This window comes from Thunnus maccoyii, chromosome 19 (genome assembly GCF_910596095.1).
Source record: "Thunnus maccoyii chromosome 19, fThuMac1.1, whole genome shotgun sequence".
NCBI classification, from domain to species: Eukaryota; Metazoa; Chordata; class Actinopteri; order Scombriformes; family Scombridae; genus Thunnus; species Thunnus maccoyii.
Window position 1 is genome coordinate 4627698 of NC_056551.1, and position 21863 is coordinate 4649560.

The following is a 21863-nucleotide window of genomic DNA, read 5'->3' on the forward strand; positions in this document are numbered from 1 at the left end:
TTTACTGCATTGATTTGGATTCAAAAATGAACAAAGTTTAAATTAAAAATCTAAAAAACGTTTCTCCTTCACCTCTCCATTCTTTTACACTCAGTGGCTGGAGTACCAACCCAGTAAATCAGGCAACTGCCCCAAGGCCCAACATCCCCAGGGGCTCTAAAAGTCCTGCATTCACTGCTTGTCAGTTGGTTTTAGTAATCCGATTAATTGCAAATTTGCACCACTTCCGTATCAGCTGAGACAAATTCTGCACTACTAGCTGATCTTGTTGCCTTGTAGAGAGGCCTTTTGTCAACTTCTAATTTGAATATCTATAGTATTTTAGTCTGTACTGTTCTGGTGCATATTCCAATAAAATTACCTTTAACTGTCACAGAGAAAACCTGGGGTCAGGTAATTGGAAAAGAAACAGAGCCAATCAGAGCTTTGTAGGCGGGATTAAGAATGACGATGTCATTTTTCTGTGAAAAAGCAAAAATGGAGACAAGTGTAGATGAGAGTGTTGCAGTTGGATCACGGACAGAGAAATTACTGTTCTTAAATTGACCAATTTATTTGATGAATGTGACAAACAAGTTAATGCTCCTAGCAACCACTACCACAGCTCCTGTGTCAACTAAAAATGGCTTCGACTGAACAGATGCAGCAAACGCTACTGATTGGTCAAGGCAAAGCAAACCCCCCCCCCCATTAAAATGAAATTGGCAAACGATGAACACAGTGTCAGACTGAATAATGAAACAAAATGGCAATTCAGTCTGATTATGAGGCTATTAAAGACCCTCCACACTGTCCCCCCCCCCCCCCCCCTGCCATTTAGCTGTTCCAAACTTGAACACATTTCTATACTACCTCACCACTCACAACATCTAACATGATTCATATCCAACTGTCCTGCTGATATGTTCAAGTACAACAAAGCTCGGGAAAAGGAGGGTGAGAGAGAGACTATTCTGAACCACAGGATGCCACAAGGAAGCTGGCATCACACACACATATGCGCGCGCACAGACACACACACACACACACACACACACACACACACACACACATATAAAGGGAGCCCATCTCGTACCAAAACAGTGAGTCCCTGCTGGAAGCTGCTTGGTGCTCTGGGAATTAGAAATCCCACAATTAAACATATGGGCATTAAGATAATTGTCAGTTGTTGTGCTGTCGTGTGTGCGTGTGCTTGCGCGTGTGTGTGTGTGTGACAGACAGATGGATAGGATTCAGCCAATCACACACACACACACACACACACACACACACCCATACAGTATTTCCCTGAAAACACACATGAAAAAAAAAGAAGACACACTCAAGTTAAAAAAAAAAAGTAAATATACATGTCAGACATGCAGATATGAACCCACAGACACACACTGATACACACACACTCTCAAACACACTGATACACACAAACTCTTACAAACACACTGATACACACACACTCTTACAAACACACTGATACACACGCACTCTTACAAACACACTGATTCGCACAGACACAGGCAGTCTGAGAGAGCAGAGCACAATTTTCCTACCTGAGCTGTACTGTACAGGGGGAAAAAAGATGGAGAAAAAAAACTTCGGAAGGAATGGGGTGTGTGTGCGTGTGCGTGTGTGTGAGAGTGTGTGTGTGTGTGAGAGAGAGAGAGAGAGAGAGAGAGGGCAATCTCCATTGTGTTAGAAAGGTAGAGGATGCCCTCAACAGGCCAAAGACAGTACTACATCTGGAGAAAGAAAGAAAGAAAGAAAGAAAGAAAGAAAGAAAGAAAGAAAGAAAGAAAGAAAGAAAGAGGCAGTGAAAAAGATGAATCATTTTATATTTGTAGACAATCCTGCTGTGTAATATTGATTCTTCAGTGTTGATTTTTATGACCATCTCATGTGCCCAATAGTGTTTAAAGAGAGACATTTTTCCTGTTTTTCTCTCCTGTTCTCATGTAGAAACTATATGAATTTAATACTCAGTCAATAGATATGAGTCACATACTCACTTATATACTCAATTGACTAAAAGGGGCAATAAACAAATATAAACAATAATAAATTCAAATCATACCAGTCAGTTAATCACTTTCACAATACAAACAGCAAAACAGGCTGAAATTTAAAACCAAGAGACATTAATAACCATTTAATAATTAAAGCAATTTAAGTAATTACAGGATTGATAATTAATACAACAAAATGCCACAGCCAGAAGTAATACATGAGCCACGTCAAGTTAATTGTATTATTTAACAAAAAAATCACAGTACTGTCGCAGAGAGTTTTATAATCTAAACCACATTTGCTTTTTTTTTTTTTAAATTTTATTTTTTGCACAATGCCATCATAGAAAATAAAACACACAGTTGCACTGGGTGACACGTTCCTTCATTACCATGAACACAGACACTGTAATTTACTTTGATTGAATCCCACACACACCATCCTGCTGCTGTGAATACTCACTGGAGCGCCAAATACGTATTAATCCACCGCTGAAAATAGTCCCCAACAAATACACTATTTACTGCTGTTGGAAATTAGGCGTTTTTTTTTTTTCTTTTTACTTGTATGTTTATTTTGATTTGTTTTGAGACGAAGAAAATTATAGAATAATGCCAGTGTCATTTTTATTATAGTAGTATATAGTTTTATTATTACATTTTCATTATTTATATCTCTTGTGTATATTAATCTCAAGTTGTTTTAATGATTACATGAAGTGCTGTCTTGTTATCAGCTAGTCAGTCATCCGTAAAGCACCTCAGACCCTCGATTCAGAAAAAGTCAATGACAAAAGTAGAACTAAATGGTCAAATTGGCACAAGCTTTTATTGAAGGGAAGGGGAAACTGCCAAAAAGCATAAAGAACCTCAGCGAAGCCTGAACCCACTAGATCAGGCCTGAAAGAGGTCCAGACTATATTTGGTTTTAGGAGTTATCATTTTGGTTACAGTTGTGTTTTATTACCTGCAGACAGAAGCAGAACAGCTGTTCCATCTTTTTCTCTCTCTGTTTTCCAGGTGGGCTCTCACAGAGAAGACGGTGGCGGCGTGGGCGGTTTGCGTGGCGGACACTCGATGGCGGGCCAGGTGCCGGTGCCTCAGCTGCCTGTTCAGTCGGCCACCTCGCCGGACCTCAGCCAGCCCGACCCGTACCGCGGTAAGTCTCGCCACGCTCTCGAACATCAGTAAACTAAACTAAACAAACAACATCACAACAAACTGTGATGAGCTTCCACACGTCAACAGTTAGGGGTTTGTGGGATGTCCCCCTACTAATACTGCTAGTCACATATTCAAATGTATGCACACAACAAGAAAAAAATTACATAAGTGACTTTACTTTGTACCAGATTTTATATTTAGTGAACAACAACCAGAGAGAGAAACAAACAAAAAGAGTCAGTGATGGACAAACTGCTGGCATCTGTTGTTTTTGTTCATGAGTGCGTGTGTTTCCATGTAGGCACAGGCGTCCCGCTGCTATCCCATCATGCACTTGTTTACATGCACACACACAAAATGAACATTTCCAACCCTACATAAAAGTAGTAATGATAATAATAATGAAAGTAAAATAAAGGCAAAAGTATAAGAACAGGGCGTAGAAAGTGAGATGGTGAATATATATATATATATATATATGACAAAATGAGGGGAAGAGGGACAGGAAATCAAAAGGGGGGGGGGGTAAGGTAATAGGAGGATGATAATGGTAACAAAAATGAAGAGAGAAAGGGAAAAGCTGCTTGAAATAAGAAGAAAAATAGGAGATGACTGAAGACAGTTATGAAAAATTAGGAAGCTGAGGAGGGAGGAGAAATAAGAATGAACTAGAGGGAAAAAAAACAAAAAGATAGGAAGGAAATACAATAATGAAGGAGTCGAGAGAGAAAAAAAATGTAAATGGAAGAAATGAAGAGGATGAAAGGGACGAAGGAGTCACAAATGAGAAGCAGAAGAAACAGTGAAAGAAACTATAAAGCACGCACATCTCAGCTGGCGAGCTGAGTTCACCGCCCAAGCCGTAAAAACCTAAAAAAAACATACAGTATGTGTGATATGAATATGGAGGAGGAAAGTGTATATGAGCGCACTGTGAAGCAAATTAGCCCTGAGCTCTTTTTTAAAGGCTGAAAATGAGTCTGCTGGCAGCAAAGTTCAGCCAGCGGCGACCACACACACACACACACACACACACACACACACACATGCACACACACACACAGTTCAGGGTAGAGTAGTAGTGTAGGGGCTGTAAATAAATGGTATTAAAATGTATTTGGCAGCAAAGATGAATACCATGGCAGAGCTGTGGTTTCTTCTCCTCTCTCTCAGTTTTGAAACTATTATGAACAGTGAGCATTTATACTGTATTTATAGTATGTTAACTTTAAACTGATATTACATTTATATTATTTATAATCTCTCCGACAGGTTTTATTGCTCGAGAGGAGATTTGGTGATTTTTATATTACAGTACACAGACTGAATTTCTATTGCAGACATAAGTTAAAGGGTCAGTTCACCCAAATGTACCATGCACTGAAGGTTGAAAACTGAGCATAAATCATGAGATGTGAATGTGGTTTCTTGGATACTGGGCTGAATTATCATAGTATACTGTTCTTGTTAGTATACAGTATTTCATTGTATTTACAGTAATGTTGGGTACTAACAGGAAATGATGCAATATCATCGTCAAGCAAACTGTGACTTTGGAATTCCATTTAAACTTAACAAAGAGGAAGAAAAAAGTTTTTCCTAAACATTTAATGGTTTTGTGTTTTCTGAAATGCAGAGCTGTTTCACATCCACACAAAACACTGTTTTACAGCTCCTCCATTTCCATTAGGCAATGCATTGTGGGACAGTAGTCCATCAATAGTACTCACAAAAACAATCCTATTTAGTCTACAGTATGTACTGACATCTTTGAGTATACTGAATTTTGTAGAGGTAGCATGTAGTAATGGGACACAGATATGAAGAGGAAGCAATGTTGAGGAGGTCTAGAAACCGAAGAAAGTGAGTAAGAAAAAGAGACAGTCGTGAGAAGAACTGGGAAAGCTGCATGAATTAAAACTGAGGCGTATCCCCAAATTTTGTGCTCAGTCTCCTCCAGTGTCAGTTTGTGTCTGTCTGGGTTCAATCGCACATTCAGAAGCACAAAGTCACTTTTCACAGTTTTAAGGCTATTTAAATTCAACTATTTATGCACTAACACACAGCGATTGTATGGCAAGAGACACGCACACATAAACCAAACACAGGCGGTCACTCAAAGCTGCACACAAAATGCCTCCAGTCAGGCAGACGGAGATTCAAAATGGCCGACAGTTGGTTGTGTGTGTGTGTGTGTGTATGTGTGTGTGTCTGGGAACAGAGCGGAGTGTTTTGTGTTGACTGAGAAGTTGGCAGCGTCCCAGTGACAGATCCATACAGACGTCAAATAAAGACTGCACTGTTCTACTGAGGAGAGAGACAGACAGAGGGTAGAGAGGCGTTTACGTTTGCATCACAACTCTCCCATGCCGCCATCTTGGAGGTCAACTAGAGAATTAGTATTTAGTAAGAACTGTTGACCTTCACATTGTTCTTAAACATTTAGCAGTATCTCATTACATAGTTACATGTCACGTACATGTTTACTCTTGGAAGTGAAGCCTCAGTTTTCCTCAGCGCAGTCTGGACTCTTTTTTCATTTTTTTTCATTTGCCATTGCTGTGTTTAAGATGTGATTATGTTTAGGGAACTAAGGCTACTTGGTTAAAGGGGAAGGCCACAAATTTTACACATCAAAGTGTGTGTACAGGTCTTGGGAAGTACTACTGCATATATGAAAAAGTAGTATAAAGCCTTTTCTGACTCCAGGGGGCGCTGTGTGAAATCTGATAAATTGCCTTAAGTGATGTCACTTGAGTCAGTGTTAGTTGGAGCTACAAAATGAATAAAATCTGGGGGTGTGGAGTTAGAAAGAAGTGAGGTTGCCAGACTTCTATAGCCTGCTCCTCATCTCTACTTGAAACTAGTGGCTCCAGGCTACATTAGCCACTACTAGCATAACACACCTCAATCTTCAATCAAACTATCGGCAATTGAGTTGCACTGTGGGTAATGTAGGCACCAGGTTTTCATTCCCACTTTTGAGAACCTTTTCATGGAGGGCATCTTTCATCTTTTCTGCCCTTTTTTGGGTTTCAACCCAACAACCAGCACCCTTTCTGTAACAAATCCTCCTCTGTGATCTCTAGGCCTCAACCTGCACATAAAGGGAAGCTAAATCCAATTGATATTTTATGTATTTGTACGCTAAGCTTTCAGAGCTTTCAACCACATCTCACGGAATTCACAACTCAGCGAATGGAGCAGGGTCAGGTGTCATAACATGACTTAGGTGTGCAACTTGATCATGTGATAACAAGTCATATGTTGTATTTATCAATATCCACCTTTTCGCCCCTCCTCTCCTTTGCTCCCCTCCTGCTTCCCCATCCTCCCTGCAGCCCTGTCCGGAGGCCTTCAGGGCCAGAGCACCTCCTCCGTCAGCTCGGAGATCAAGTCTGAGGACGAAGGAGATGAGAACCTCCTGCAGGACACGAAGCCCCTGGACTCCAAGAAGGAGGACGTTGACAGCAAGGATCTCAAAGCTATTGATAGGTCAAGATCTAGGTAACCCCGCCCATCTCAGACGTTCGCTTCCATCAAACCCCTCAGCTGGGCTGGGACATGCGTTTTCCCAAAGCACCTCCATGCTCAGAGTCCTTCCTAGTTCCACTTGTCATTCATAACCATCTCTAGGAGACAGAGACTGTGCCACTTGATTGGTCGTCACTGGATTTTGTAAAAACTGCTAAAACCATGAGTAGTTCTTGGAGAGTAAGGACACAAGGAAGGACTTGAAGCTGTCAGTGTTTTGGGAACCAGCCTCTGGACTTTGATGAAGTGACCAAGTGTGACGAGAAGCAGCTAAATATATCAGTTAACAGATGAAATCTCCATGTCCACCAGACATCTCTCTTTTTAAACTCCTCAACATGGCTGCTATACGTTTGTTTGAGCAAAGACGGTGCTGTTGAGAGAGAAGCCATGCAGCGCTGTAAAGACAAAGAGAGGTTCCTGGTGGATATGAAGCTCCTGGTTGGTACCATCAGTCTCTCCATGGTCTTGAGCCTGGTTTTAACTGTTTCTCACACAACAGAGTAGAGCCCACCTTCAATTTTCTCAAAGAAGTGCTGCCTCGCATTCAGGGCGTCAAAATACACACCAACAGAGATATTCCTCCTGTTGGCCAGAGACTACAAACCTGCAGTAAATTTAAACAATGGTTTGAAGCAATAGAAAAATCAAAAGTGTCAACAAGTTTTGGTCACAATGTTGATTTGCCGTCCTGAATGCAGCCGAGCAGCCTTCACTCCTCCGACGATAAACAAACCGTTTATCATGTTTACTTTTCACCTGCATGTCGACTGAAATCAGAAACATTTGGATCCCAAACCCAGAGATTTGTACATGATGGTGGCGGTCATGATGATGATGATGTAATTGATTTTGATGATTTTGATGATGATGTCACAGGGTTTGGGGACTTGTTGGCAGCTGTAAATCAGTGTGCTTGTGGCTAACAGTTACTAATTGTTACCTAATGTACTTTATTTACTTTTCATTTTAATTGAGTGTCTCGATCAACTACTCCCTGTAAACTATTATTTATAACGTGGTAAATAGTAAATGAGTGAAAGATATTACCAACCAGCGCTAACTGAATGGTTAGCACTGTTGGGCTGAGAGCCCTTGATCAAGTTCATTTTTGACTAATTTAACCTACGATTCTGCCTAAAATCATGAATGAAGGCAAATAAATATTTTATAACTTGTTAACCTTTACAACCGTAGTAAAAAATGACACTGATTCACTTTCTGTTAGAGCAAGTTGCAAAACTCCCTTTAAACAGTAGGCAGTTGAATTTTGCTCTTCTAAGACGAGCCATTTTGAAACACTGTTTATGACCTATTTCTAATTATATTCTTTATTCTTGTAAATTCTGCACTTAAGATTTACATCAGTTTGTCTTAGCGTATATCCTATAGTGAAAAACCTGTAGTGAAGTGAACTCACAAATATCACAGCAGTTCCTGATTACTACGGCAGACTAGCACTTGAAATATCCAGAATTCAGCACAACATTATGTCCCCAAGCCCTGTTCCCTTTTATTTTGTCACTTTATTGATCATCTTGTAAAGGTCGTCTTGTTGTACAAACATACAACATCGACAGCAGGTTTGTATTAAAATGAGATTCTACACACAGAAATATAGAACTGAACTTTCATCTTCAAATCCTCCTCTCCTACCCTCATCCCTCGCTTCCTCCTCCCTTGCTCCTCTTCGTCCTCATCATTGGTCACCGTAGCAACAACGACGATGAGGACCTGTCTCCAGAGCAGAAAATGGAGAGAGAGAGGGAACGGAGGATGGCCAACAATGCGCGGGAGCGCCTGCGCGTCCGTGACATCAATGAGGCGTTCAAGGAGCTGGGCAGGATGGTCCAGCTGCACCTGAAGAGCGACAAACCTCAGACCAAGTTACTGATCCTGCACCAGGCCGTGGCCGTCATCCTCAGTCTGGAGCAACAAGTCCGAGGTCAGTATCCAATACAGTAGCATGACCTTTGACCTCAATAACTAACAATATAAACCACAGATACTGCACCAGATTGAATGCACCATCTCTAATAATGCATGCTGTGAAGCGAAGGTTTATTCAAACTTGCAAAACTTTATGTTACATTCAAGTGGAGATTCTTAAGTTCCCAAAGATGCCAAAAATGTCAAGCTGAATTTTGGGGAAGAGTGTTTAAAATGATGCACAAGCTGCTTAAGGGGAAAGTCAAGGTGAAATTCAGTGTTCCTGGAGCTCCAGGAGAGGGCAGCAGTGCCACCTGTTGATTGTGTTCAACCAGGCTGAAGTTTTTGGCTTTTTGGCTTCAGTCTCACTGCTGACTTACTGATCCAGCATAAAGAAATACCTCTCTGAAAAAAGAGGATAAGAAGACTCAGTCAGGACACGTTTTGTGTCTCTAGAAATACTAATAGTTTCTCTCCATCTCTCTTTCTCCCTCCAGAGAGAAACCTGAACCCTAAAGCGGCCTGTCTGAAGCGCCGTGAGGAGGAGAAGGTCACTGCAACATCAGACGGAGCTCCCCTCTCACTGGCCGCCGCGCACCACGCCGCCGCCGCCATCATGGGCGACGGGTCAAACCCCATGGGACAAATGTAAAACGCAGCAACATCTCCTCCCCCCTGAATGGTCAGAAGATTTCACTTCACTAATCTGCTGTTGTACCTTTAACTCAAACCAAAGAGGCGTAATTCAGAAGCCAGTCCAGAAATGTTAAGAAATAATTTTATAAATCTTATCATTTGTCACAAAATTTAAAATCTACAGCAAACAAAACATGCCTCCCATGAAAGTAAGTTGAGCTTACTACTTGAGATATATTTAATTTAAATGTTTTGACATTTTGGCTTTCACTGAATCAATTGGAAAAGGACATTCCAAGTTATCTTTTGTCCATCAGTTGTTACAACATCCACATGTATTAATATGTTGTCCGTGTACTTTTGAACCATTAGTTTACTGCAGAATAGAATCATAGTGGCTGAAATGACAATACGACTAGAAAGATACCACTTTATATCACAAAACCAAAACCTAACTTGATCAACAGCTGTTTAATGGGGATAGCTGCACTAAACTGGCCAGGATTATAGGCCAGATATTATGAAAACAGTACTACCTGTTTGGTGTCCAACCTTCAAAAAAAAAGTGCAAAAGCTTACAAGTTACAAATACATTTAAACCAATGTGAAAGTTTGTAACTAAAGACCCTTTCACACATGCACTGCAAACCTGAAATTTCCCGGACATTATCCGGAGGAGCTGTATATGTGAACGCAAATGTCCAAATCAGTTGGACCAGACATTAAATGGACTTTACTCTGCCAGCTCCCTCTTACCAAGTCTGTGTAATGTCCAATTGAGCCCATGTGTGAATACAACAGTGAATTCTCTGGAGAATTCACAGCGAGCAAGTGGATTACAACTGCTCGCTGCCATAAATGCAACAAAATCCAGCAGTAAGGGAGCAATAATACGCGCAATTTATCAAACAACTATTGAACAAGCAGAACATAAACTTATATACAACTTCTTTGACTTCCAACAGTCAACTCCCCTTTTATCCCCAGCTGCTATTTTACACATGCGACTGCCGCTGGATAAACACAGCAGCTAAGCTGCATTGTTTTGACTGGGCCTGAATACTCAGCTGTGAAGCTAGCGCTAATTGGAGAGACTGACACGTCACTGATGCGTCTGACACAGACAGTTTCCTGCTGTGTGCTAAATGTGTAAAAGGGTAACCCCAGAAAATGTCCGGGCCTGATCCTCCAGACATTGTCCGGAGTTCATATGTGAAAACGGATTTTGTTAGTATCATTGGACTGTATCCAGAAAAGAGAGCACTGCTTCCAGTAAAATGCCCTTTTTAAAAAAACAGATATGTCCATAATTAAGTATTGCTTTCAAAAAGTGAGAGCTCAGATGTGATCTCATCATTATTATGAAAAAGTTTGTAACATTTGGAATTTTATTTGGAAATGCTCCACCTACAAAAAATATGTAATCTGTATGATTACAGATTTATGATCCATTACATGAGGGCAATAGGTGATTTTTCACATTAATATTCATCTTTGGTGATACATAGAAGAAGGTGACACCCTTTGGTTAGAGTGCTGCTCATTTATACTTCTTATTGTCATATCTGCCACTGTGGTACTAACGCAGAAAAAAAGTTTAAATTTACACAGACAACATGTAGCCCAAAATTTCATTTAGGCAAAATTTCTCCCCCTTAGTTGAATGAACTTGTGTCAGTTCCTGACAGCCAAAGTCTGGCAGAGAACGTGAATTAGTTTCTGTCTGGTCTGGGTACATTTTAACAACAGATTGGCAGTAAGTGTGATTTTAATGTGTGATTGCGTGTTGTGTCACTTGTTTTTATTAAATATGTGTTGTTTTTGTTCTTGTCTGTACAACTTTTTTCTCTTAAACAGCCAAATCGTATTTGTGTTGCATGTGAATCAAGGAGCAGATTAAATGTGTCATTGAGTTTATTTTCTGATGTTCTGTCATGGTAACAAAGGTTGTTAATGATTAGAAGCAGGAGTGACCTGAGACAAAAATGTTTTCAGGGCTATATTTTAGTCAAAGAAAATAGAAGAACTTGAAATGCTCCTTGGTGGTGCATTCACCAAACTGACACATCAGCTGCTGAAAAACATTCATGAGCTACGTACATACAGGTGACAAATGAAAGTAAAACCCAACATAAAGTATCTCAGTAAGGTGTTGTTCCACCGTGAACTGTCAGAACTGCTTCACTGCTCATTGTTATCGATCCTCCAAGTCTCTGGGACTCTACTGGAGGGATGAACAGTGTACTTCCAAAAAATATTCCTTCATTTGATGTTTTGATGATGGTGGTAGTACACAGTGTAGGTGTTCAGCTGGGTTGAGATCTGGTGTGTGTGAAGGCCATAGCATGATTTGTGTACTATTTCAACCATTAATTGAGCCTTGTGACCTATTTGGCACCTGATCTCAGTAAAGCGCTGCAATGTGAGAACAGTTGTTAGTGCAAACAGCAATAAAATCAGAAATGGACTGGACAGTGAGTGACAATAGAGATCATACCGTGTCTAGGCTATGTGATGACACAGTAAATGGACCAGGGGTTGCCTCCTTCCCTGCTCAGAGATTTGCACAGATGTGGGTAAAAGAGGGGTGACCCACCACGGATGACCCCTTCGCAGGAAAGCATAAAAAGAGGACAGAAGTCTGTCATCAAAGCAGACTGTTTTCTTAGTCTGACAAATAGGTGTATACTGTTCCTTATTTATTTTTATGATGACAGCACGTTGTGCTATGGCATGTTGTGATTATTTTCTATTCAATATTGAAGTTTGCTGCACACTGTGCATAGAGCTGAATAATAGTGACTTGCAAGAATGACATTAAGTGTATTGTCACGTCTGGCCGAGTATCTGCAGTACTGAAAGGAGCATTGGGGGATTTAAATCTGGCATGTTAAATTAGCATTTAAGCTTTTTGTTGTATATGACTACATCTCCTGTGTATTCAAGTGAAGAGAGGTCAAGGCATGAACTTGACATCACATCGCTGAGAGTGAAAATATCACCCTACTTGATGAATTAAATTTTTAAAAAATGGATTAAAATAGTCCTGCAAATGCAGTGGTCAAGTTCAAGTTCCATAATTGTTTTATTAAAGTTCATAGTGAATTTCAGTGAATTTGGTTGTTCTGTTGCAGATCAACAAGAACTACTGTCAAGGACTTTCAAACTAAATTTGGAAAGTTCTTGAACATACCAACAAGAGGAGTTTTGAGAAAATTCTTTCTAACACTAATGGGTCTCCAGAGGAAGATATCTCAAGAACTTACCCGCCAGAATGTCAATTGCCCGAATGAAATTTGGTGTAGATATTTATGGTCGCCAGAGGATAAATCCTAATGATTTGACTGACCCTCAGACATTTCCTGCTGCAACCATCAGGCCAAAATGTATAGTTGTGCAAAACAAATATTAAAATCAAGGCTAACACATTTGGCCTTGGTTAACATGAATTTTACTGAGCACATTAATGTAGAGGTCTTCACACGGTTCCTACTAACCGAGACCCGACCCACGACCCAAGTCAGTCCAGGACCATATTAGATTTTGTCTAATCAGGTCAGGTAGGATCCAGTTGTATTGCTGCAAGTTTAACACCTGAGTAGATCCAAGCAGACTCTGTCAGTTCTGATGACGTGGTGTGTCAAAATCATCAATGCTCGCACGGCAGATATCAAAGCTACTATAAGTCTTCGAATCTTATTAAAGGAGCAATAATTTCCAAAATGACCATCAGTACACTTAGTAGACAGCCTGAAATTAGTGATTGAGACCATAATGACTCATTGACAAAATGATTGAGAATTTCTTGAGAAGTTGAGGCTTTTTGACTGGGGTTCAGTTGGAGCATGAAGCAGCCATCAGTGGCACTGCACTACTTCCACATTGGCTTCAACCTCAGGCTGTGGTAGTTGCTGCTTGGCAGTGCAGCACAGATACTTTTTGGCAGCCTTTTCAAATATATAATTGTTTGTATGTATGTGTGTGGAGAATTGCTCTCCTTATGCCTTCTTTCTTTGTTTTATTCTTTGTCTTTCCAGGTCCAAGGTGCCAGAGTTCATCAAGATGATGAGTGACCACTTCCTCTGACGACGTTTCCATGACAACCCAACAATCGATCAGTCCCGTTGTTGCATCAGCCTGACCAATCAGATTCTCTGGAACTTCGGCCTGACCAATTAGATCAGCCTCTCTCTCTTTCCTCTCGTCTGTCGTCTTTGATCCTCCTCTTCGCCTTTGTCTACTTCTTCTGTCGAGAACATGAACTGCAGAGTCACATTAGTCGCTTTCGTCACTTTGCATCTCCAGCTGAAGTGAACTGGATGCTACTTTGTGGAGACGTTAAATGGCCGCTGTAACATGGCTGCTACGAAGTGGCAGTTTGTGGGAGCTTTTGACACAAAGTGACAGCAATGGACAAAAATGTTTGGAATCACGTCATTCAAGAAATTCTTCTTCTTGTACTTGTTTTATCAGCATTCCCAGTTTTAAAGAACAAAGGGGTTCTATATATAAATATATATATAGAACTATATATATAAATATATATATGAGAAAAGGAAAAAATGACAAAAAAACTTGTTAAAAAAGCGCAACTGGACACAGGCAGTGAGGAGGGTAGGGGATGGGGAGGGTTGTTCAGAACGAAACAAAACATATCACAAAGTGTTAAAAGAGATTTTTTTCTAAAAAAAAAAAAAAAAGCAACATTGCGCAGCTGTCTTTCAACACAGCTTCAGCGCATCTCTGACTGAATGGCAATCTAACGCCACACTGTGGATGAAGCTGTGCCTGATCTCCTCTTGGATGCAAACCAGTCAGATAGATACACACGGATACGCAAAGCAAACAAAACAAAAAAGAACAGGACAATGCCAGGAAGTATCACAGATGCAGGCTACACACTCATACATCCCCTTACAAACCACGCATTTCAGATTAAAGTATAAATTAAAATGAATAAAGATTAAGAAGCAAATCTATTGCAACCCTTCTGCTTTTCAGAGGTGCTTGAATTGCTGAGTGATTGGAACAAAAAAAATCTGCTTTTTGACTATCATAGATGCCTAGAAAGAGCTGGAGCTTAACAAGAAAAACAGGAGTAACACGTTCTTCCCCTTCTAATGCATTCCCTCCTAGACTGCAAACATTTCAATTGTCAGTGTAAAACAATTGGAATATTTATGTTTATGTATATTCACTAGTGTTTCATGATGATAGCCACGTTGACTCTGTAAACAGACTGCAAAATTGTGCAAAATGATAACTTTGTAGTGCAAATACAAAAACCCTGGACAGTTGTACCCAAATGGCCCGTGTGTATCTACTGAGAGGAAGAGAATACCTAGAGAATCAATCATTGAATCAATTAATCAATCAATCAGTGAGTGGCTCCAGAGGGACTGGGGTATTTAAATTATTGAAGGCGGAGGAATTACAGAAGGAAGAATCATGCAGTAATGAAAAAGTGTACTTCTAAATGCGGCAGGAAGGAAAGACTTTTCTTGATATCTTCATTTGAGACTGCTGCTGTTGTCTCATAGTGCAAATGCAAAAACTGAAGACAGAAAGAAAGCACTCTGGCAAACATCCCCAATCAGAGTCTTTTGCTGGACATTCAACAGCATGGACAGAGCTGGCAAAGTTTGAAACTGGTGTCCAGACATTATTAAATCAAAGGGTTACTGGGCAGATGCTTGAGAGGATGGGCAGATGATAGAAAAAATAGGTAGATGGATGGCTGGATGAGAGTGAAGAGGGCTGGACTGAGCACTGAAGTGAATTCTATTCCACGTTTAGCACATTCCCTGAATCGCGATCGCTCCACTTGGAATCGAGTGCTCTCGATGTCCTGAGGTGGGGGATTCATGGCAGGATTGAAGTGGACCAACCTCCTGAGGAGTTAGAGATAGACAAACTGATAATCCAGAGCTCTAAATGGACAAAGAGAGAGTTTGCTCCGGTAGTGATGATGACGCTGCAGGGGAAAGCAAGGGAACAATCATCAGGGTGAGGGGTGTATACTTTTCCTCTGGGGGCCAAGCAGCAGTAGTCAAAGCATTCCTGCGTTGGGTTCATTAGATTCCTTCATTTCCCAGTTTAGTGTCTGGCCGACCATAACCCTAAACTTCTAACCACAGCCTCAGACCTCTCCCCTGCCCCGAGTACCAAACTTTGTGGGGCTTTCTGATTGACATTTGCTGTCTGGAGGACTCCATGTCATTGTTGAGGTGTCTTGTTGCTGGGACTGTCAATAAAGTCTCATTTATCTGCTTCAAATTTCATTAGCCTTGCAATCCTTTGCCTGACGGTGTTGCAGTGATGTCTGGATAAAATTTCAAGAACCTACTTGTGCATTGCCTGGAACTTTGCAACAGCATTGTAATTCCTGTTAGAGTCAGGCCAATTGTAGCTGAGTGAAGGCACAATTGGCAGCACGTAGTTGCTCTGAGACAGTGTTAGCCCCCAGAATAGAACTGATGTATTCTCATGAGTCATGAATCTGGTGTGAATGCAGCAATCAGACATGCCTGATGTAGTCTGCTGATAGGTCTTGTCATTTTGATTACCTTGGTTTGGTCAATATACATATAAATTCTGAATATTTGTAAAAAATAATAGGCATATTTTAATCAATTGAAGCCAGATCCTTAGTCAAGATCCAAGAAAGGTTCAAGAGGCTAGAAGCCCAGCCAATAATATATCATTTTAACATTTCAACGTGTTGCCTTTTGTACTTAGAATTACCCAGGTTTCTTGGGTAGAAGGTCTGTAATCATCAACATTGACTCTGGAGCGATACAAGGTATGGGAAAGAAAGTGGCAGGATTGGATTAGGTGGGCTTTGCAGTGGCAAGAGTCACAGCCTTGACCTGGTGGGAAGGGGACTAAATAAAATCCTGATAGGTCAGGAAGAAACCTTTAATGTTTATTGCATTGCTATTCAATAAATGTCTGCTCTCTGACAACAGACAAGGCTGGAATATCTGAGAGAACGTCCATTGTTTTCGATGTCAATCTGAAAGCCCCCTGCTCTTGCCCCAGTTTTAACCCTCCTCAATCCAGACCCTAAATTTAATCCCCAGTCCCAGTGCTGTCTTCTCTGCTTACCCTAGCCTTATGAGCCCTAAGCTAGAGCCCTAGCCCCCCTCCCAAGCTTCTTGTCCCACCTAAGCGGTCCCACAGATGCAATTTGAACATTCACACTTCTACCAATGTGCCTTTTTAGAGTTCATATCATTCGAGTTGCCAGAGGAGGACATTTACCTGGTCTTTTAATAGGATGCAAGCTTAGGGAAACCTGTTCTTAGTCGTTAGGTTCTATGCAGTCAGGTTTTTTACCAGACCTGGGAATTTAAAAAAAGCTAAAAAGGAAAAAAAAGTATTTTTTGGATAAAAAACTAAACTGTATTTAATGTACTGTATGCTTATATGTAAGTAGACAGCGTGTTCTGGCTTCAAGCCAATGGGACAGACACTTGATTTAGCAAGACAAGCCCCCGTCCCAGTATCCCCCGCCCCCTAAAGTCCTACATTACCCTGAACCCCACTTCCCTGTACCAAGCCCCAGCCCTGTTCCCATGGTGAACAACGCGTCTCTTCTTGTATTATAGCTTATCAGCTTTTTATCAATATTTGATCGGCTTGTCCGTAAGCCAATGTAGTCTTCAGTACAAAGTGTGTGGTTGTATGTTGTAAAACAGATTTTCTTTTTTTTTTTCTCTCTCTCTCTCTTTTTTAAGAAAAATCATTTCTCTTATTACTTTTTATTTGTCTGTTCTGGTTTACATGTCTATTACAGAAAATGTAAAAAAACAAAACAAAAAGAAAAAGAAAAAAACATCACAATTCGCTATCCGTCAGCATTGTTCTCTGTCAGTGGTCATTTTGACGCGGTTAAAATCCTACCCAATCAACAGGAAGGCACGGAAACTGGAAAAGAATCTATTTGAATAAATCAATCTATATATAAATGTACAAAAAAGTATATACGATATATGAGGAGGGTGCCGCTTTTTGTTATTTTTTTATTTTCTGTTGCAAAGGAGTGTTTTCTTGGGGAGGAATTATTTTCTCAAAGACTGAACTGGCAAAAGTTGGCGAGGCCCCTCAGTGTTATAAATTTTCAACTGACTTTGTTGTGTCCTCTGTTGTTGCCATGACAACACCCTCTGACTAGTACGGCACCCTGCGCAGGACAAAATGGGACCGGAGTTCCAACAGCTCCATTCACTGCTATCTATCCAAGGCAACGACACACAGACGTTTGTAAATTGTATGCAACAAAATGGCAAACTTAACCATTATTTTGAAATTGTGTATGTAAAAGTTATATTTTTACATGTAGACTGTTGTTATTTTGTGTTTTAGAAATATGTTGTATCGGTTTTTTTGTTAAAAGATGAAAAAAGTAAAATTCAGTGTGTGTTGAAAAAATGTGTCACATTGAAAATGTAGTGAGGTCAAAAGTTCAGAAATCTTTTTTTTTTTCAACATTATGTTTATATCTGTGGGGAACATTTTGAGGGTTCTCGGGAGGAATCAAATCATAAAAGATATATGATATTTGTTTAATTCTCCATGCCTCATGACATTACCATTTTTAATTGTATTTTTTGCAGAGAAATGTGTAAATAGTCATAAAACATTTTCTGTGGGGTTTCTGTGGGGTGAGGACTTGCCAGTGAGAGGCGATGATGATGATGAATTTGTTTTGATTTCTAGTGAGGTTATATTCGTCCGGTTACAGTAGCCAGGTGCCAACTTTTAGTTTTGGTCAGTGGTGCTCAGTACTGTATGTGGTTTCGGTTGCCGAACATCTGAAGTGTGACTCAAATTATTGTCTTTGCTTGCACCAAGAATCACTCCTGTCAGAGCTGGCCCAAGACATTTTTTGGGCCATGTGAAGTAAAATGCCGATTGTAATTCGTCCAAATACAAAAATTCATAAAAATCTGTTAAAACTTTAAAATATACTACCTGGTTTTATAGGTATCCCCAAAATGTATTTTGATAATCCCAAAATTTTGTTAGAACAAAAATATTGTTAGAACAAAAAAATTCCAATAACGTGTCTTTTATAACAGAATCTGTCAAAGCAACTTTTCAGAAGTTGTGTTATAGGGTTATATAACAAAAATGATGAGGTTATGACCGTTTAATTACATAAATTATGACAAAAACTGAGACTTCACATATTCAAAGCACTTTGGCAACCCCTGGTGGCTCTGGGCCAGCTCTGACTCTCTACATTTATTTCTTCGAGATGGGTTGTAAATGTGAATTAACTGAAAGACCCTCAGCACCTGATTCAAGATTAAAATATGAAAAATTTGTAAAACATTGGAGTGTTGCTAATATAAATCAGCAGGTCGTCAGCAAACAATCTTATCAGCTATTCCCCAAAAAGATATCAGATCATGTGCAAGACAGTTTCAGTCATTTGTTTTTAGTGTTTGCCATAAAAATTGAGCTTTTTGTCAAAAGGAAAAGCTGCTTTGAATCGGACCTAGGTTAAACACTAGGCTTGAATCTGTCAGTGTAAGTGCTAAATGTATTTTTTAAGTAATGTTATTTTTGCGATGCTTCATTTCATATTTTCTCTTTGTTGTATAATCAAGTCATCTCCCGAATTACAGTATCTTCATTTTTATGTTACCCCTGATGTTTCTATTAGCCAAAATGTTAACTTTTTTCTTTTCCCTCCTTGTTGTACATACACACCTCATTTCTCTTTTTCAGTGACTGTGCCATGAGCTTTGTAATCTGTTACTCTGTACCAGTTTTACTGCAATAATGAGTTGAATTCAAAATTGCCACTCTTGTCCTTTGTTTTCCCAGCAGTGTTAGAAACAGAAAGTTTTTTCCTCATGATACAGCAGCTAACATTTAATTGAACAAATACACCCGGGTTTACACTCCAGAGAGCACTAACCAACATCAGTAGCACAACAAATCTGAAATTTGGTACATTTATACTAAGTATACTCATATTAATTTGTACATACAAAAGAATACAGAAAAAAAACATTTTAAACATTTTATACAAATGACCAGTTTAGATGTTAATATGGCACTTCTTTTGCAGAAAAGCACTATAGTCCCTGCAAAAGAAAATGGCAAAATTAGCAATCAGAGGAGCCTGTTTTCATGTGATTATATCAGAAAGTTTAATTCATACAAATGTCCACTGCCATGAAAAAACATACCTTAAAACTGCAGCCAATTTTTTCAATCTTTTCGTCCTGAGTATTTCACTTATGACATTGTTATTTTATCAGTTTCATATTCATAAATCAGTAGAAATGTTTTATACTGAAGTATAGTTCTTACCTTTTGAAAACTCAGACTCAAACTAATTAATTTAGTCTTGAGGGCTACAGTTTCTTAACCACACTAGTATTTTAGTTTTTCTTAAATTGTGCTGACAAAGACATATAGAGTAAGTTCAGTTCAGTTCATAAATTGAGATTCACACAATATGAAATTCCATAATGGCCTCTGAACGAATGACTATATAAAAAAATAATATAGAGCTTTTTTGGGACAATGTTTTTTTTCTATTATGGTTATACTGCAATTTCTACATCTGGCTTTTGGATTGTGTTAATTGGTAATATTTTTGATGGACAGTGCCATTGTTTTTCAATCAGTTATTACGACAATACATTCTAAATTATTTCGTCATCAGGGGCAAACTGTTAGCCCAATACAAGAGAAAAAATACATCCTCCAACCATTCCAGAGCTGTCTAATTTATATGATAGATCTCGTTAGCTAAAAAGCTAGTCAGCAATCCATCAGTCAGCTGAGTGTCCTTGATAGTTGAGTTAGGACAGGGCTAATATCAACAAATAGCACAAATGTTAACCGCTTCTAAAGCCACAGTGTCTCATTTCTCCATTTCTATTTCTACATTTGTTCATTAAACAAGATACAGCATGTAAATCTGACAGCTTTGGAGCTGATGCTGATTTTCAGCAGCAGAAACAAAGCTCCCAATGTCTCAGAGGCAGATTTCTATACAGATACCACTCATGCTACCTAGGAAAATGTTTATTTGTGATTTGGATGAACCAACAATTTTTGAGGAGCTGAGGATGGATGGAAACTGTATGATTTCCTTGAAAAGTTCTGAATTAATTACATATAACTTTGTCCAGAGTTGCTTTATCATCCACGTTCTCCAGCAAGAATAAGAATAAAGCTTAATTTGGTCACTGAATCAGGTCCTTGGTCTAATCTACTACTTTGGACTTTCTAAACTACTTAACTAGGTGCCTCAAACTATAAATTTGTGCTTCTGAATTACAAAATAATGAGCTATTTCCAAATGAATATTAACACCTTCCATTGATTTGTCAACGTCCACTTTATGTTTGACAGAGATGTGAATATATTTCAGATTTTGACACAACATCATGTAATCCTTGACATTCCTTGGAGAAGACGTATTACTACCCTCAACAAATAAGAAGAGATTTGGGAATATGATTTAGTAAGCCTAAAAATCAAACTCATTGGCTCACATATTGTTTTTCCACACTAATTGAAGAAATATGTTAATTTACATAAGAGTTCCAATGTCTGTAAGTGGACTAACAACAACCTGTACAGCTGCATCCATCTCATCCACACTTGACATATGATTTTATAATTGGGGGGCCAAAATACTAAAAGTAAAAAAAGTGATTTTAATACATAAATTATTGATATTGGGGGAAAAAAATCCCCATCCCCACTGGGCTCTGTAGTTTCTAACAACAGTATGAACAACAAGCACTAATGTAAAGATGATTTTGACTCATCTCTATTTAGTCCTTGCAGTTCGCTGTAAGTATTAGTTATTTTAAAGACATGCTTCATTTTTCAGTGTTATAATGATCATGTAATGGTGAAAATACATGAACTGTGGCCTTTTTCGTTCTGTCTTCGTTCTTCTCGTTCCTTTTGATGCAATTCAGTGAAGAGGTGGAAAAGGAAAAAATACATAAAGCAGATTTATCCTGTTATCAGTGCCTGGGCTTTTTGTTAAAGCTTCCTTTCCTATAGTGCTCTTTTTCTATGGAGCAGACTTAGTGCACCCTATAGAAGCTAAATTTAAACTAAATTAATAGAAAATTACAATGAATTTGGCTTATTTTTTGCAAGGGCAATCATTTTATACCACACATACTGACAAAAATAAATGAAAGAACAAATAAAAGTCAGATTAATTACAAATATTCCAAATATGAAATATTCCACTTTGTAGATTTTTTGGAAATGTTCAAAAGTGAATATCAAAAAGAATTTGCTAGTTTATTTTGCTATGTTTAAATTTGTTTTATTTAAATCATATGTTAATGAAGACAAGCCTGTGAGGTTTTCTGTGTAATGGATCATGGTTAGAGGCCACAGAGCGGGAAGATACAAAACATCCTTTTTTTTTTTTTTTAAACATAACACAAACACAGCAGTTCGATTTTTATTTCCAGTGTGTGGCTGAGTGCCTCAAATCTTCAAATATTTCATTGTATTTTTCCGTGCAACGTTTTTCCTACACTTCCATTTCATAATTACTTCTGGTTAATGTTGCATTCTTATACTTTGTTTTTTATTTTA

The 21863-nt window shown here is 39.1% G+C and overlaps 1 protein-coding gene across 12 annotated transcripts in view; it reads left to right on the forward strand.

The window, feature by feature from the left end:
- The window catches only part of LOC121885499 (transcription factor 4-like), a 333572-nt gene extending 316541 nt beyond the window's left edge, over positions 1 to 17031 (forward strand). For 7 of the 12 annotated variants that reach the window (XM_042395003.1, XM_042395004.1, XM_042395005.1 and 4 more), the window contains 5 exons: positions 3021 to 3159; positions 6506 to 6671; positions 8414 to 8643; positions 9125 to 9275; positions 13301 to 17031. In XM_042395003.1, coding sequence (XP_042250937.1) covers positions 3021 to 3159; positions 6506 to 6671; positions 8414 to 8643; positions 9125 to 9275; positions 13301 to 13349 — 735 coding nt within the window. In that variant the 3' untranslated portion in view covers positions 13350 to 17031. Of the gene's footprint in view, positions 1 to 3020; positions 3160 to 6505; positions 6672 to 8413; positions 8644 to 9124; positions 9310 to 13300 lie in introns of all 12 variants that reach the window. The other 5 variants (XM_042395006.1, XM_042395014.1, XM_042395015.1 and 2 more) reach the window with 3 other exon arrangements.
- Positions 17032 to 21863: the final 4832 nt, after the last annotated feature.